This window comes from Cynoglossus semilaevis, chromosome 8, assembly GCF_000523025.1.
Source record: "Cynoglossus semilaevis isolate Cse_v1.0 chromosome 8, Cse_v1.0, whole genome shotgun sequence".
Lineage (NCBI taxonomy): Eukaryota > Metazoa > Chordata > Actinopteri > Pleuronectiformes > Cynoglossidae > Cynoglossus > Cynoglossus semilaevis.
Genome location: NC_024314.1, coordinates 11525231 through 11539255, shown reverse-complemented (window position 1 = coordinate 11539255; position 14025 = coordinate 11525231). Strand labels below are relative to the sequence as shown.

At 40.5% G+C, this 14025-nt stretch overlaps 2 protein-coding genes across 3 annotated transcripts in view; both read right to left on the bottom strand.

The window, feature by feature from the left end:
• Window positions 1–496, bottom strand: part of rasd1 (RAS, dexamethasone-induced 1) — a 1729-nt gene extending 1233 nt beyond the window's left edge. Inside the window, exon 1 of the mRNA XM_008314702.3 lies at window positions 84–496. Coding sequence (XP_008312924.1) covers window positions 84–354 — 271 coding nt within the window. The 5' untranslated portion in view covers window positions 355–496. The remainder of the gene's footprint in view (window positions 1–83) is intronic.
• Window positions 497–3651: 3155 nt separating this feature from the next.
• Window positions 3652–14025, bottom strand: part of pemt (phosphatidylethanolamine N-methyltransferase) — a 33309-nt gene continuing 22935 nt past the window's right edge. For both annotated transcript variants that reach the window (XM_008314704.3, XM_008314703.3), the window contains 2 exons: window positions 6602–6676; window positions 3652–4065 (listed from right to left, as the gene is read on the bottom strand). In XM_008314704.3, coding sequence (XP_008312926.1) covers window positions 4011–4065; window positions 6602–6676 — 130 coding nt within the window. In that variant the 3' untranslated portion in view covers window positions 3652–4010. The remainder of the gene's footprint in view (window positions 4066–6601; window positions 6677–14025) is intronic.

Below are 14025 nucleotides of genomic sequence, written 5' to 3'. Positions count from 1 at the left end.
GCGGGCGGGCGGCGGCGGCAGGGGGGTGGCTCTGCATTATTAGAATACACGCGCAGTACTACTGAACAAAACTGGACAAGTACCTGTCAGTATGGACAGTCTCCTCATGGCGGGGAAAGGATGGTTCCCTGAAGTATCCAGTATGTCCAGCTGGTACACGTCTCCCTTGATACTGTACAGTTTCCTGTGAAAGTCCTCGATGGTCGGCGTGTACTGCTCCTCGAACCTCCCGTTGAGGAACCGGGAGACGATGGCTGTTTTCCCAACTTTGGTGGATCCCAGAATCACCATCCTGTAGCAGTTCTTGGCTGGGATGTCGAAGTCGCTCTCAGACGGAGACATTTTCTTAATCATGGTTCGAACCCTGCAGTGCGTAGAAACGGCGGCTATTGTGCGAAAGAATGTGCGTAAAAACGGCCAAAGCCGAGCCGCTGCTCTGAGATGATGCCTGTGTCTGCTGTCGGTTTGGATCTGAGCTGTTGCTGAGTGAAGCCTCCTATTTAAGGGCACGTTGGGCTCCTCCTTGTACTCCTCCTCCTTCCCCTCCTTCCCCTGCGCGTCACAGACCCGGGAGCAGCGGCTCCTCAGTTCTCCAGTGAGCGCAGGGAGAGCGGAGGAAAACTCCCACTGGTGCGTCAAAGCATTTGTGCCAAAAACGGAGGGAACGAGTGAGAACAGATCATAAAAATAGTTGAAAAATAAGAATAAAGATGGACGTGTACTGGGCCCTGACAGGAACTGGTGCCGTGAACATGGTACACACTGACCCCATGACCTACTGTTTACACTGGTTTGGAAACATTTGATGAGTTAAATGTGAGTTTGAAGAAACAAAACATTAACTGTGTGGACAAATGCAAATGTAAACATGAGGATTATTTTCTCAGTCTTTAAACTGTGTCAAAAAAAACAACAACTGGAGATTGAAGTTTAAATGAGTTTGTAATTTTGTTGTACATCATTGTCATTGATAAGTCACTACCTCACATCTTGTTCATTGTGTATATAAGTAAGTTTTACTTTAATTTTAGAGTGCTTTTTGCTTTTTAGTTCTTTTTACTCTATTTATTGTGTTAACTCCTCTTCTCTCTTTTTCTGCACTGCCACTGGCTACTGTACTAGTATGTTTCCCCCAAGGGGGGTGAATAAAGCCCTACTCTACTCTACTCTCTACTCTACAGACTCAGCAAGTGCAGCGGCAGCAGAGGAGGATGCTGATGCTGCAGTACTCTCAGTCACCAAAGGAGGGCACTAAGGATGCAGTTGGACGAGCAAGGACGCACGGGTGATCTGACAGGGGGAAAAACGAATCCCTCTCTCTCGGTGTGTGTGTGTGTGTGTAGTTCTGGTCAAAAAACTCTCTATTCTAAGTCTTAATGTTTTGGTCCATCAAGCTGATCAAAACTCTTAATTATAAGTGAAACACACACACACCTCTCTATTCTAAGTCTTAACTTAATTATAAGTGAAACACACACACACACCACACACACACGTTGATTCCATTGTTAAAGTACAGTAAGTAGAAAATGGTTTAATAAGAAAGTTGCTTTTTAAAAACTCCTCCAAGTCTTAAATGCTAGTTGTTTGTTGTTTACACCACTGATTGCTAATTACATGCTGCTGTAATTGCTACATTTCAACAAGTTCTTACATTTTCAGCATTTCTGGAACAAATCTTGCCCACTGTGATTTTAATATAATTCTCTGCTCTCATTAAGTACTGCTTGACTGGCTGGTAATCCAGGTTGATCGCCATGGCAACACAAAACACGGCCGTATCAGCGTCCAACCTGTCAACAGCCTAACACGGAGGGGCCTGATCACCACCGTAAATGAACCAGGTGGGTTTTTGAACAGGACCGTCAAAAAAATAACAGACACAGCTAAGTCCCTGTCACCGATGAGTGGAACTTATCGTTCTGCTGTCAATGCATAGTAAGTCAACAGTCACTGACAATGTGGTGTTTATTGACTCACTGAACACTGACGATAGAGTATTGATGTGTGCTGGTAGAAGTCAGTGGTAAAGCCAGAGAGACCTACGTTTTTCTGATTGATCTGACTTCTTGGTACTGAGTTCTGTTGCTACTGGTTTGGTTTGTGCATCTTTATCTGCTTTATAAATATTTTGTTGTTTTTGTAACTTTCATTTCATTTGCAGATTACTTGATCTTTTTCATCTTTTTGTTTTTCTGTAACATTAGCAGCTTGTTTAAGCAACAAATTGATTGTTTCCCATCTCCTAAATCCGTTATGTTGCAGACCTTTGCGCTCAGCTGGTTCCTTCTGTGTATTGCTGCAGATTTGGCACCAGTTTATCTCTGAGGTCATTTCCTGTCTTTAACAGACTTTTTCAATGTCCCTGCTGATGTTCCTGTGTGTGTTTGTGGTCATTTTGTGCGTCTGTGTGTGTGCTGCTGATCTCCTGTTCCTGGTCTCTCTGCTCTCTTCCTGAGAATCCTTGTTGTAACTTTGTGTACCTGTGAGTGGGTTTTGTGTCTGCGCCTCATGGTCATCCACTGAAACTCTTTCTTTTGTGTCTCTCTGGGTCATTTCCTGAGTGGAAATGTTACATTTTGTTCCCTGCTTGTTGTCTCTCTCTACATTTGATCCAGCCTTACATTTCGAGCAACACTTGTTTTTAAGACTTTGAGCCAAACTTGCTGTAATGATGCAGTTCTTTTACATGTAATCATGTGACCAGCAGTAAACCACTTACTACAGTAAATAACTCAAGGAAACCCCCTCTGTTTCAGTGTGACTGTCCTCTGAGCCGTTAAACTGAGGGATAATCAGTGAGCACATTGTCCGAGCAGCATTAGGTCAGGTTAGGCATCCGGTGTGTGCGTCATGAAGAGGGGGGGCGGAGTGGGGGGGTCAGTAGAAGTCAGCTAAACTCCCATACTGAGGCTTCATTATTTCGTGGAGCGACAACATCATGAAATTATCGTTAAGATGGAAAAACCAAAGCACTGTTGACCCTCCTGTGTGCCGTGACCGTGTCAGCAGTACATGTAGAAGAACCAGATGTGTGTGTGTGTGTGTGTGTGTGTGTGTGTGTGCTGTAGGAATGTTCACTCTCCCTGGTGTGTAATCTAAGGTAACCTGGTGAAGGTAATAAGATGGAGAGAGAAAAAAACAGGAATCACAAATAAAACCCACAAACAGACAGAGGTGGTGGTCAAAGATCTGAGTCCAGGAGAGGATATACAGACGGTTCAACTCAGGAGAACAAGAAAAATCACTGAGGTCTAGACGGCCATTGTTCAGAGGTTAGAAACCCAAAACAAAACTGTTTTCGAGCGTGTGACAAATAAACTCCTAAAACCTCCTCACCAACAAGGAGTCCTTACAACAAGCCGGGCACAGAGAACAGCTACAAACTGGCTGCAAAAAAAAAATGACAGAAGGAAAGGGCAGACCAAACATAGAGACTTATTTAAAGGGACGTTTAGTGGAATATAACAGGACGAGGGGGCAAACAAGGAGAAGATGAAGAACTGCTCAAGACGGCTAGTTCCACAAAAAACTGTCTGTTCTTTTCTACATACATTTTCTAGTATTTATTTATTTATTATTATTTATTTATTGCATTTTTTAACATTATTTTTTTACATCAATCACATTGTACTGGCTATATTAATTCCACCTTAGTAACTGTTTTTTTTTTCTTTCTCTCTCTCTCTTTCTTCTTTGTCCTTTTTGTTACTGTAGCATGTTCATTTTCCCAGTGTGGGATCAGTATAATCTACTGTAATCTACTGTAATCTAATCTTGTCAAACCCAGACCATATCAGATTTCCATCTGCAGCAGTAGAAAAGCAAAGACTGACACAGAAAAAATGTCAAATCCACTCATTTGTATTTTCTGAATGTTTACATGAAAAAAAACCTAAAAAAAAGAAGTAAAAATTCACAGGGAAATGTCTCGACCGTTCCGTCCATCTGTCCGTACAGAGCGGTGGGAATCCTGGCCCAATCAGGAGCAGGAAGTTTCAGTGAGGAGATCACTCATGCTTGCGGCGCTGACTCCGCTCCTGATAGATGTGTTGGGTAAACGGTCTGTAAAAACCAGAGAACAAATACACGATAGGACAATAAATCAGACGCTGCCTCCTCGTACCAGACTGTACCAGGAGCGTGGGCCTGTGTGTGTGTGTGTGTGTGTGTGTGTGATGAAGCGTGAAGGAGCTCGATCCAAGTGTGCGTACATGATAATGCTGCATGTCCCGTCATTTGCATGCACTTGAATGCATAGATGGCGGCAGAGCCACCTACACCTGCAAACGGAACAGTTCCTACACACACATCAACACATCACGCAAATCTTCTAGAGATGCAGCCTTAGAGGGGAAGTACAGTACTCATGATCACCGTAAAGAAAAGTAAAACAGATTTAAGCCTTTAATCTGCCATTATGTCCTCTTCTTAATGCTCTCTGCCTGTAATTCCACAGCATAAGAATGACCATGACCAATACATGTGAATTTTGTCATAAATGTGACACAAATGCTTTTAAAAAACCATACGAAGGAGCTCTGAAGAGTCCAAACCTAGAATGACGTAAGCTCTCCCTGGTCTGAATATGAACACAGTGAACACCTTCATTAAATCTGAATTATGACTATTACTCCTGTCTCATTTTACTGTGTATTCTAGGTATTTGTCAGGAGATGTGAAGGGAATAAAAGTCATTATTTGGTGTCAGGTTTTCACCGCAGTGTGACAGCAGCTTCACCGGAGCAAATGAGTCTGAAATCAGTCAGCACCTCAATTCTGTTCAATGCATCACTGCTTCTCAGCCTCTCCAGCTCTCAGGGCACAGTTTAACTAAATGACACCATTCACAATCTCTGCCAGGAGCAGAAGACAAATATAGCGTATGATTCTATTCCAGTGGTCGCAGTGTGTGGTATAATCTAGCACCTGCCTTTCCTTCAATTCACAGGTTCCGGCTAAATGACACAATTGTGGTTCAGCGTTGTCTGGAAATCACCTGTGGAGATGAGCACACCTGCACTCGCTCCGGCAGCTCTGTGACTTAATGTGTGGCCTCATGAGTGTGCCTCGGCTGAGGTCAAACACTCTTTTACATCTGCCAGGTTTCGTTTCATCTAATTTCTTGTGGCTGATGATGACGATGCCTATCAATCATTGTCTGAGGTGAAGGAGACTGAAGTGTGAGGACCATCACAAAAAAGAATCAGGACATATATAATGATGAGAACAAACAATCACTAAATCTAATTTCCACTGTGTGTGTGACTAATTCTGAAGCATTTGTAGTTCAGTTCATCCTGTGATCAAAAACAAATGATAATGTCAGCTTTAAATCAGATGATTTAAAAATAAAACTTCATATTAAGATGTAACTGCTAATTGATTGGTTCTCTGTAGACAACCACAGGACCGACAGGAAGAAGAGCCGTTCATGTTCAACACAACGTTGTTCCAAGTCCCTGTTTATGTCATTGGATAAATATGTCGGCCTGTTAAAACCCACGGCTCAGGACTGATGAAATGACATGCATTACATGTTTAAACAATCGAACCAGAAGCAGGTTGAATGTTGATTTTGAAAACACTGTAATTCCAACAAAACCATTACTGTCCTGCAATAAGTCCCCGCCCTTCACTTTGTGAACCACTGCTTTAAACGGAGCCCCATGAAGAGGTATTGGTCAACGGGGTCGGAGTAAAGTCAGTGTTAGAACAGAAAACAAAAGAAAGAGTCCCACAAGTGCACACACACACACACACACACACTAAGGTAAAATCAAAGACAGACAGTGATACACACACACACACACACACCCTGTTTGTTGAATAAGCGCACACACCAGCTGCTTCTCCGCTGAGTTCCGTCTCATTTTTCAGTCACTTATGCAGTAGCAGCATGTTTGTGTATTTCAGTGTGTGTACTAGCTCGTCTCTGTATGTTACAGTGGTCCATAAGTAGGTCAGCTGGCTCTACTACTCTACTACTAAAGGGAGTTTGTGATAAATACATTTAAAAAATGCACACCACGTCTTAGCCTTATTTTTTTCTGCTTCACTGATGAATGTTGATGACAATAAATGATATATACATATATATATTTTATGATATTTGAGAAAAAACAAGGAAACAGGGGGAGCAGCTGGCTCTGAGTGCAGTGGGAAGGTAGGTTAACCTGAACAACGTGTCCCAATTTACAGTTACCTGTGTGGACAGATGACCTGCATACCCACAACAACACAACACAACTAAAAATGGAAATAACAACAACACAACACAACTAAAAATGGAAGAGGTTTCCCTTTACAGTTATGAAGGTCAGAGGGAAATAAACCAGGTTTCCAAGTCCAGACTGATGGATGATGATAATAATCAGAAGGAATCTGTTTAAGTTACATAGAAATTAAGTCAATTCTTGACTTGAGTTTGATTAGCCTTATTTTTGATCAAATGTATACACAATGTATTTGGAGTTCCACAAGGAAGTACTCTTGGCCCTCTTCTTTTTCTTCATATTCTAGCCATCTGTAGCCCAGGTATTATTTTATCTGGCATTTTAGCATCAAAAAAGAGGGAGAAACAAGAAAACAAATGACTTACCCCTCAAATTTTAGTGCCACTTTGTAAGCCACAGCGACGACGGCAGTCAGAACGAGTCCAACAGGACTGGCCCCGCTGTAAATGTGAAGGTAGGAAGTGAGAAAAACAAACATTATTAGTAAGATTTAATAAACTCTGGGAAATTATGTCTTTAATAGTGGGCAATTTGGGGTTTTTTTTAAATTTTGAAATCCCACTCCAACAGAATATTGAGATTTTTGTCTTCAGGTGACAGAGAAGAGTGTGGCTGCAGACAAACACCACAAGACCACAAGCAAAAATCACCTTGTTGAGATCTTCATTCCCTCCACCAAGACTAATGTGAATTTGATGTTGGCTGAATGAAGAAGTTTCCAGATTCTCACAAAAAAAAAATGACACAAAAACTGATTGAATAATATTTCAGGACTCAAATTTGATTTTTTAATGACCTAAATCTTCCAATTCATGATTCATTAAAGGACATTGAGTGAAGCCATTAGTCTGACGCTCACCCACAAAGAGGAAAAAATATACTCAAAAGAAATGCTGACCTACATACAGTTCAGTACAGTATCAAAGTATGGTAGTGACACAGACATATACTTTCCTTATAGAAAAAAAAAGACATTTTCACAGATTAAAAACTCTGTTCTTCCTGTTGCAGATACACAGTTATTATGAAGGTAAACAGAGCAGCGCAGCATTTAAAACCTGCTGTTATTGGTCAGATGTGGGATCTGAGAAAAGGCTCTTAGGTGTAATCATGCTGTGAACATACAGGAAAAAAGTCAAAGTAGTAGTAGTAAAAGCTAGGGGGAAAATATATATATTAAATATACATGCAAATATCTAGGTATATACACACATATACTGTATATATATATGTTATATTTAGAATATAAAACTATAAATATACACACAGACACACACACTATATATATACACACACTGATGGTCAGTAACAGGTTACTTTCCTTCAGATATAATGCGTTACTGCGTTACTAATCCGTGTATTTGTTTGTGGAAGTGCTTCATGATACCGATGTTACTTTGAGTTTCACGCTGTAAAAATTCAAAAGAAATTTGATCCAAAGAAAAAAAATCCACATGAAATCTCAGCAGAAACTCGTTGAGAAACCCCTGGATTCATGACCGCTGCTGCGGCTACGACATCCAGTTCCACTGGGAGATCTTTAGCTGAGCCCTCCTGAGAAACAGGTGAAAACAGACTTAAGAACAACAGGACTCAGTGCGGCTGAACTGACGGAGCTCGTTGCTGGACATGTCGGCGTTTTCCACCGAAGACTCTGAATCGTTCCAGTCCACGTGGAGTGGCTCTCAATAATGGTTTAATTAAAACTCCCCATGGTGAATTCAGGCCCGTCAGCTGCAGTACAGCTTATCCTACCTAGACACTCAATGGAGAACAATGCGTTCCACTTCAGGCACAGTGGAAATATAAAATAAATCTGGGATTTACTTCCTGTAGGACACAAAACCTGGTCAAAGACACAGCGTGAAGAAATGAAAGGTTGAGTTCACAATGAACTCCTCTTTAATGTAATCTGTGCTGCTCTGACGAAACTGAAGATTTATATAAGCTCACAAATATAACCAGCCTGCAGCACACTAAAAACTTAGGACAAAGGCAAAATGGGTCAACACAGGTGTCATTGTGAAAAGTCCCTCAATTAGCAGAACAAGAAGCAACGGTTCGATCGGTTTGAAAAGAACTGCTAAATGATCTGGATTTGTAATTATGGCCAGGTCTTAGTCCATTACTGACCTGCCTGCTGTCCAGATCCATCGTACAGTGGAAATGTCTCACATCAAGGAAAGGAACATCACCCCACTTTCAAACTTCAAGAAACAGAAACAGATGCACAGCAGCTGTAATTAGATCTGCTACTTGCTGAATGATATAAGACATATGTGTCAAACTCAAGGCCCGGGGGCCAAATGCAGCCCGCCAAGCCAATGGGAGCTTGAAAAGCAAAGAGTTTTTTAACCTGAGAAATTAAAGCTGTTTTTATTACACAGCAGTAAACAATATTTATAGCTTGAATAAATAATAATCAATTGCAGAAACATGTATTAGTATTAGTGTTATGGAGTAGTTACAACCCTAACTTTTTTGTTCCAAGGACTGGTCAGCAGGTACCACCCGTTACTACAGACTGGTACCAAGAACTCTGAGCATTGAAGGATCATTACATTTTCATAATAAATCATCTTTTAGACTCTATTCTGTTTGTATCAGTCTGAATGACCTATAATTTTATAATATTGCCAGATTATCTTTAAATATAGAAAGTAAATGAATATGGTGGATCTTTCTGTGAATGAAGGAACTTAGTAAAAATACGTACTGGTTTTCTTTTTCTTTTTCTTTTCTTTATATGTGGGTCTTAGAGTGACGAGGTTAAGTATGTGGACAGGAGTCTGAGGTTCTCTACTGACTCTCGTGTCTTGTTCATTAACAGCTATGATCGCACTCTGACACGACCATGACTCTGTGCATCTGCCTCAGACATCCATATTTACCAGTGACCCACATTACAAACCATCACATCACAGATGCATCACAGATACACATTTGTCCCCTCAGCTACAACTGAATGGCACATTCTTTTCTTTCGCACCTCCTGCTGAGGAAATGCACAGCAACTGAAACACTTTTCTATTTCCGCACCTTCACATTTTCTTTTTATTTCTTTTCTTTTTTCCAAACATAGCCTTCACACTGACATATAAATACAATTTCAATTTCTGACAGAAAAGAAGTGTTATGTACCTTGGCTGCAATACAATTTCTGACAGAATAGAAGTGTTATGTACCTTGGCTGCAATAAATGGTACTAGTCCTTGACAGGACCAAAAACATTAAGACAATAATTATACAATATTTAAGCTAATATTTCATTCAGCTAATAGTCATGCAAAATAGCTAAATGTTAGGAAAAAAATGACCAAAGTAAAAATGTAGCAAATGCTTTGTGCAACAATAAAGAAAGGTCAGGATAGAACCCCAAAATTAACAAAGCTGCTAATAGGAAACAACAAATGCTAAGATGACTGGGGACTAACTACAGCAAGAAAATCACTAGTTGCTGGTTCAATTCCCAGTTGACCTTTCTCAAAGCAGTTTGCATATTCCCACTGTGTTCGTGAATTCATGTCTATATCTCTATCTCTATCTATACAACAGAACCAAATGAGAGGAAATATCTCTTTACAAATGCTGTTGTGGATCATTTGGAGCGTGTCCCAGTCTCAGGACTGCCTTCATCCTTCAGTCACATTTCTATTATGCTGAAAATTAACCTTTCATGTGTTCAGATGAGGCCAGTTCAATAATAAAAGTCAAAGCCTGTATTTGACCTGCTGCTGAGTGTGAATCAGAAATGCAGACTGGGAAATTCACAGTCTGGTCACAGACAATCAACAGAATGTGGGTGGCAGTAACTGTAAGGCTGATGAACAGTCACCACATTGACAACAACATAACATGATCCACACATATTCTGTATGTAGGTCAGAAAAAAAAGGGCACCAAGGGATGTCAACGATTCTAACACAAGTTCCGGACTTTCCAGGGAAGATACACGCTTAAGCAGTAATACTACTACGGTACAAATAAAGTTCCTGCTTCTGAAAGCAGGTATGAAATGACGCATAATCCAAAGATTGTAATTCAGCAGAATAAATATCAAGTCAACGTAGAGATAGTTAGAAAACTCAATAACCATAACAGTTAGCCTTCTCATCCACACCTCTTCTAATCACATGAAGTACCACTGCTGGCCAGCAGGGCAAGGCAACAGAAATGCCCTATCTAAATACTGAGTTGGTAACCTTTTGCTACTTGTCTTTTTGGTGTCTTTAACTCCTGTTTAGTGAATTTGATGTTAATCCGTCAAATACAGTCTGTACGATTTACTGGAATTATTTATTTTTATTACCAAAAGCCAATAGTCTATTTAACTCTTTTCAACTATTAGAAACATCACATTCTGTAAGATAGAGTATAGCCAGTGGCAAAAACTACAACATGGCTGCTTTCTTATCACGAAAAAGCCATAAATAAAAACTGGACAAAACTTGCTGACATCAGAATTTCCCTGTTGACCTTCAAGTCTTCATCAGTTCTAGGTCACCTGGAGTGAGGACATCCCGAGTGGCTGTCCCACAGATGTACTTTGCACAAAAGCCACTCTGGCATTTGAAAGCATTAAATAAAAAAAAGCTCAGATTAATATTAACGAGCAGCAACAGAACATTCAGTGCATGAACTGCCAACAGAGCGGCGGTGATAATTCGTGGGGTAGATCAGCCCAGGAAGGTCAGATCAAAGTAGGGGGAAAAAAAACTCAAAATATCAGGAAATCTTTCGAAAGAAATCAATTTGCCTGACAATAATTTGTCCTTGTCTGGCTTCCACACTAAATATGTAACAGTCTGCTACAGCCTGAGGCTCTAAAGGGTTGACAAATATCATTAAAATCATTATATAACTTGGCAGAAACACCCACTGATCTGGGTTTACTTTCTGTTGCAGTCTCAAATATTTGTATCTGCTTGAAACCTGCAACAGAAACATGGATTTTATTGTCTTGCACAGAGACCCATCAGCAATCAAACTACCAAAGTTCTAGTTCATTAACAAACATCTCTAACTCTGCAGTGCTGTTCATTCTGTTACATTGATAACAAATACTCCAGGTCTCAAAACCAGGTCCATTTATACATGAAGGCCACGTTGGTTCCTTGCTATCCTTTGGTGTTGGAGGTTTTGAAGTGCAAACACTCGTGCACTTTGCTTTATTGGCAGTAAATGGACTCATGTCACTCATGTCACTCTGGAAAATGAAAAACAGGAAAATGTTATGTGGTGGCTGAAGGTTGTGATGAAGTGTTGGAGTTAAAAAAAAGAAAAGAAAAGTTGGACATATTAAGGTGTAAAGTAGACTGCAGCATTTTTGTGTTTGTCATCAGATGTCAGAGTTAGATAAGAAAAAATAAAACATTAGTACATTACTTAGTCTGCATGCTGCTTGAAAAAAGACACTAAAGCTGAAAGTCTGACAGTCCATGAAAACTTCTTCTTCAAACATTTGGACAGAACCTTTGATAAAACAAATCTTTAACATGTTTGTTTCACCTTTATATCTGGTAATTTAACCACAACACAACCCAAATCATGTGATCTTCTAATTTCACCTCAACACACTGGATGACCAACATCACCACAGCACTCGTCTTCATCGTTATTTAGTGCAGTTTTCACTCTGTATACACTTCCTGACACAAACACCAACTATGTCTTTTAGAGTGAATTTAAAGAGCGGATTTGAACCAGACATTCCTGGGAACGTGGTAACAGTTTATTAACAATCCTCATCTGCTGCTTTGGCCAAGTGATGAAGAAGGTTTCTCCCATTCCCCTCATAGTGTGTATGTCTCTGTAGGTAAATAAGTCACAGCATGTGAAGAACGTCGTCACATTCAAGACCAGCTCTTCAACCTCTCTGTGAATAACTAATGGAAATAACCTTTAAAGAGTGGAGACATAATGTTCTCTGTGTGGGGCTGTTTCAGTGGCTGAGACAACCTCACCTTTATGATGATGACAACCCACCGGCCGGGGCTTAAATAATGGCCACAAGACCCGCAATGTTCCGCTGAGTCAGCATTAATGACACTCAAACCCTTCCACTTCAACTAAAAAAGCTCTTAGATCCAGCTATTACTTCAGCCACGATGCAGTATTAAGGCAGGAATGTGGGATGGATGTTAACCCACGGAGTCCTGGAGCTAGATCAGCTGCTTTAAGGCCTCCAATACGGCTTTCTTTACTAACAATCTTTGACATCATATGTTTATTGAAATTGAGGAAATGTTAACAGTACATCACTTTATTATCTATGCAGCGCTCTGTCATTAAAGAACAACAGATGTCTAAGTCCATCAATCCTTCCTTGACTGACATACAGGCTGGAAACGTCTGATCTGAAGGCTGCAGCGCTGTAATAGGGGAAACTTTCAAAATCAAGTGTCAGAGCTGGACATCAGCAGCAGCAGACGTATACGCAACAACAGTCGCTGCTTCACAGAGCAGACAGAACATTTTCTGTCAGCCTCGTATAAACAGTTTCCGGACTTTCAGCTGAGACAATCTTGGTGGACGTAAGATCCATTCAGGAAAGATGATTGAAAATTTCAAGTGTCAACAAGGAGACATAACAGACTGACTCTCTGTGCTACTGTCCAGATTATGTAACAGCGTATGAGTCCATTGTCATTTGTGTTGTGCCATAATAGTACATATAGTATGACAAAGCTAGGCTAACCTGTATTATAAATAAGGGATAGTTCATTGATAGAAACACCTGCCTCCATCTCACCGGCCTCTTCTACCTTTACACCAACCATCTCTGCGGTCCTTCTCTTTTTTTTTTTTTTTCTTTATCTAACATATTAGTCACAGGGTATGATAATTCTTATTAGAGCAATGATATAACATTGTTATTCAAAAACTTTTGATGACATTAGTTGCATCATCAGTAGTGATTCATGCCCTGGGCTCTTCCTTAAACACCAGCCAGAGAAGCACACTCTCTAACTCACTCTGTCGTCTAATGGTGAATTTTCTAAAACCAGGAATTAAAAAGCGTTTATCTGGTATAGAGTGTTCTACCAGCCAGTACAAAGGTTAATGTTATATATATTTTGTGACATTTTCCATATGAATTATACATCATTAGGAATAGTCATAAATAAAAACAGTGTCTGTTGTTGTTTCAGAGATGTCTGTGGGTCATATGCAGGAATGTTGCCCAGTCTTCATTAGTTATGATTAATCTCAACCATAATTACCATGCCTAATCATGTGAAGAAAACAGAAAATAATTCACCTGGGCATTTATTTATGCCCAATGACGTGTCATCCTCGACCTTTGGCCGATATCCAATGTCAACTTCTGACTTCTTTAAACAACATACAAGGGAGAAAGTGTGCTTTGAGGCTGAGTACCACCGCCTCAGTGTCTTCACCCATTTAGAACCTGATTAAGTCATGACTTTAAAAAAAACTGTCATATCCACTTTGTTAAGGACAGTGATAACAAATACAAGAGAACCTTTTGATCTGCACTAANGCTCACTTTCTGCAGACTTTGATGCAAAACAAAGTCTCAGTTATGTGGAGAGAACAGGAGCCGTGCTGTATCCACAGTCCAACCAAATGAAGCCATGAATGTGCGCTCTGTCTGCAGACACCCCCAGGTAATTTTCATAGCTGTAGACAACTTCACACTCTCCACGTAGACACAATACAATAACACCATGGTGCTGCAGAGCTGGGGGCTGTGGTGCTGCTGCTGCTGCTGCTGCTGGGGAAGGTGGTGGTGGGGGTGCCGGAGTTTCTGCGGCGCTACTGCTTT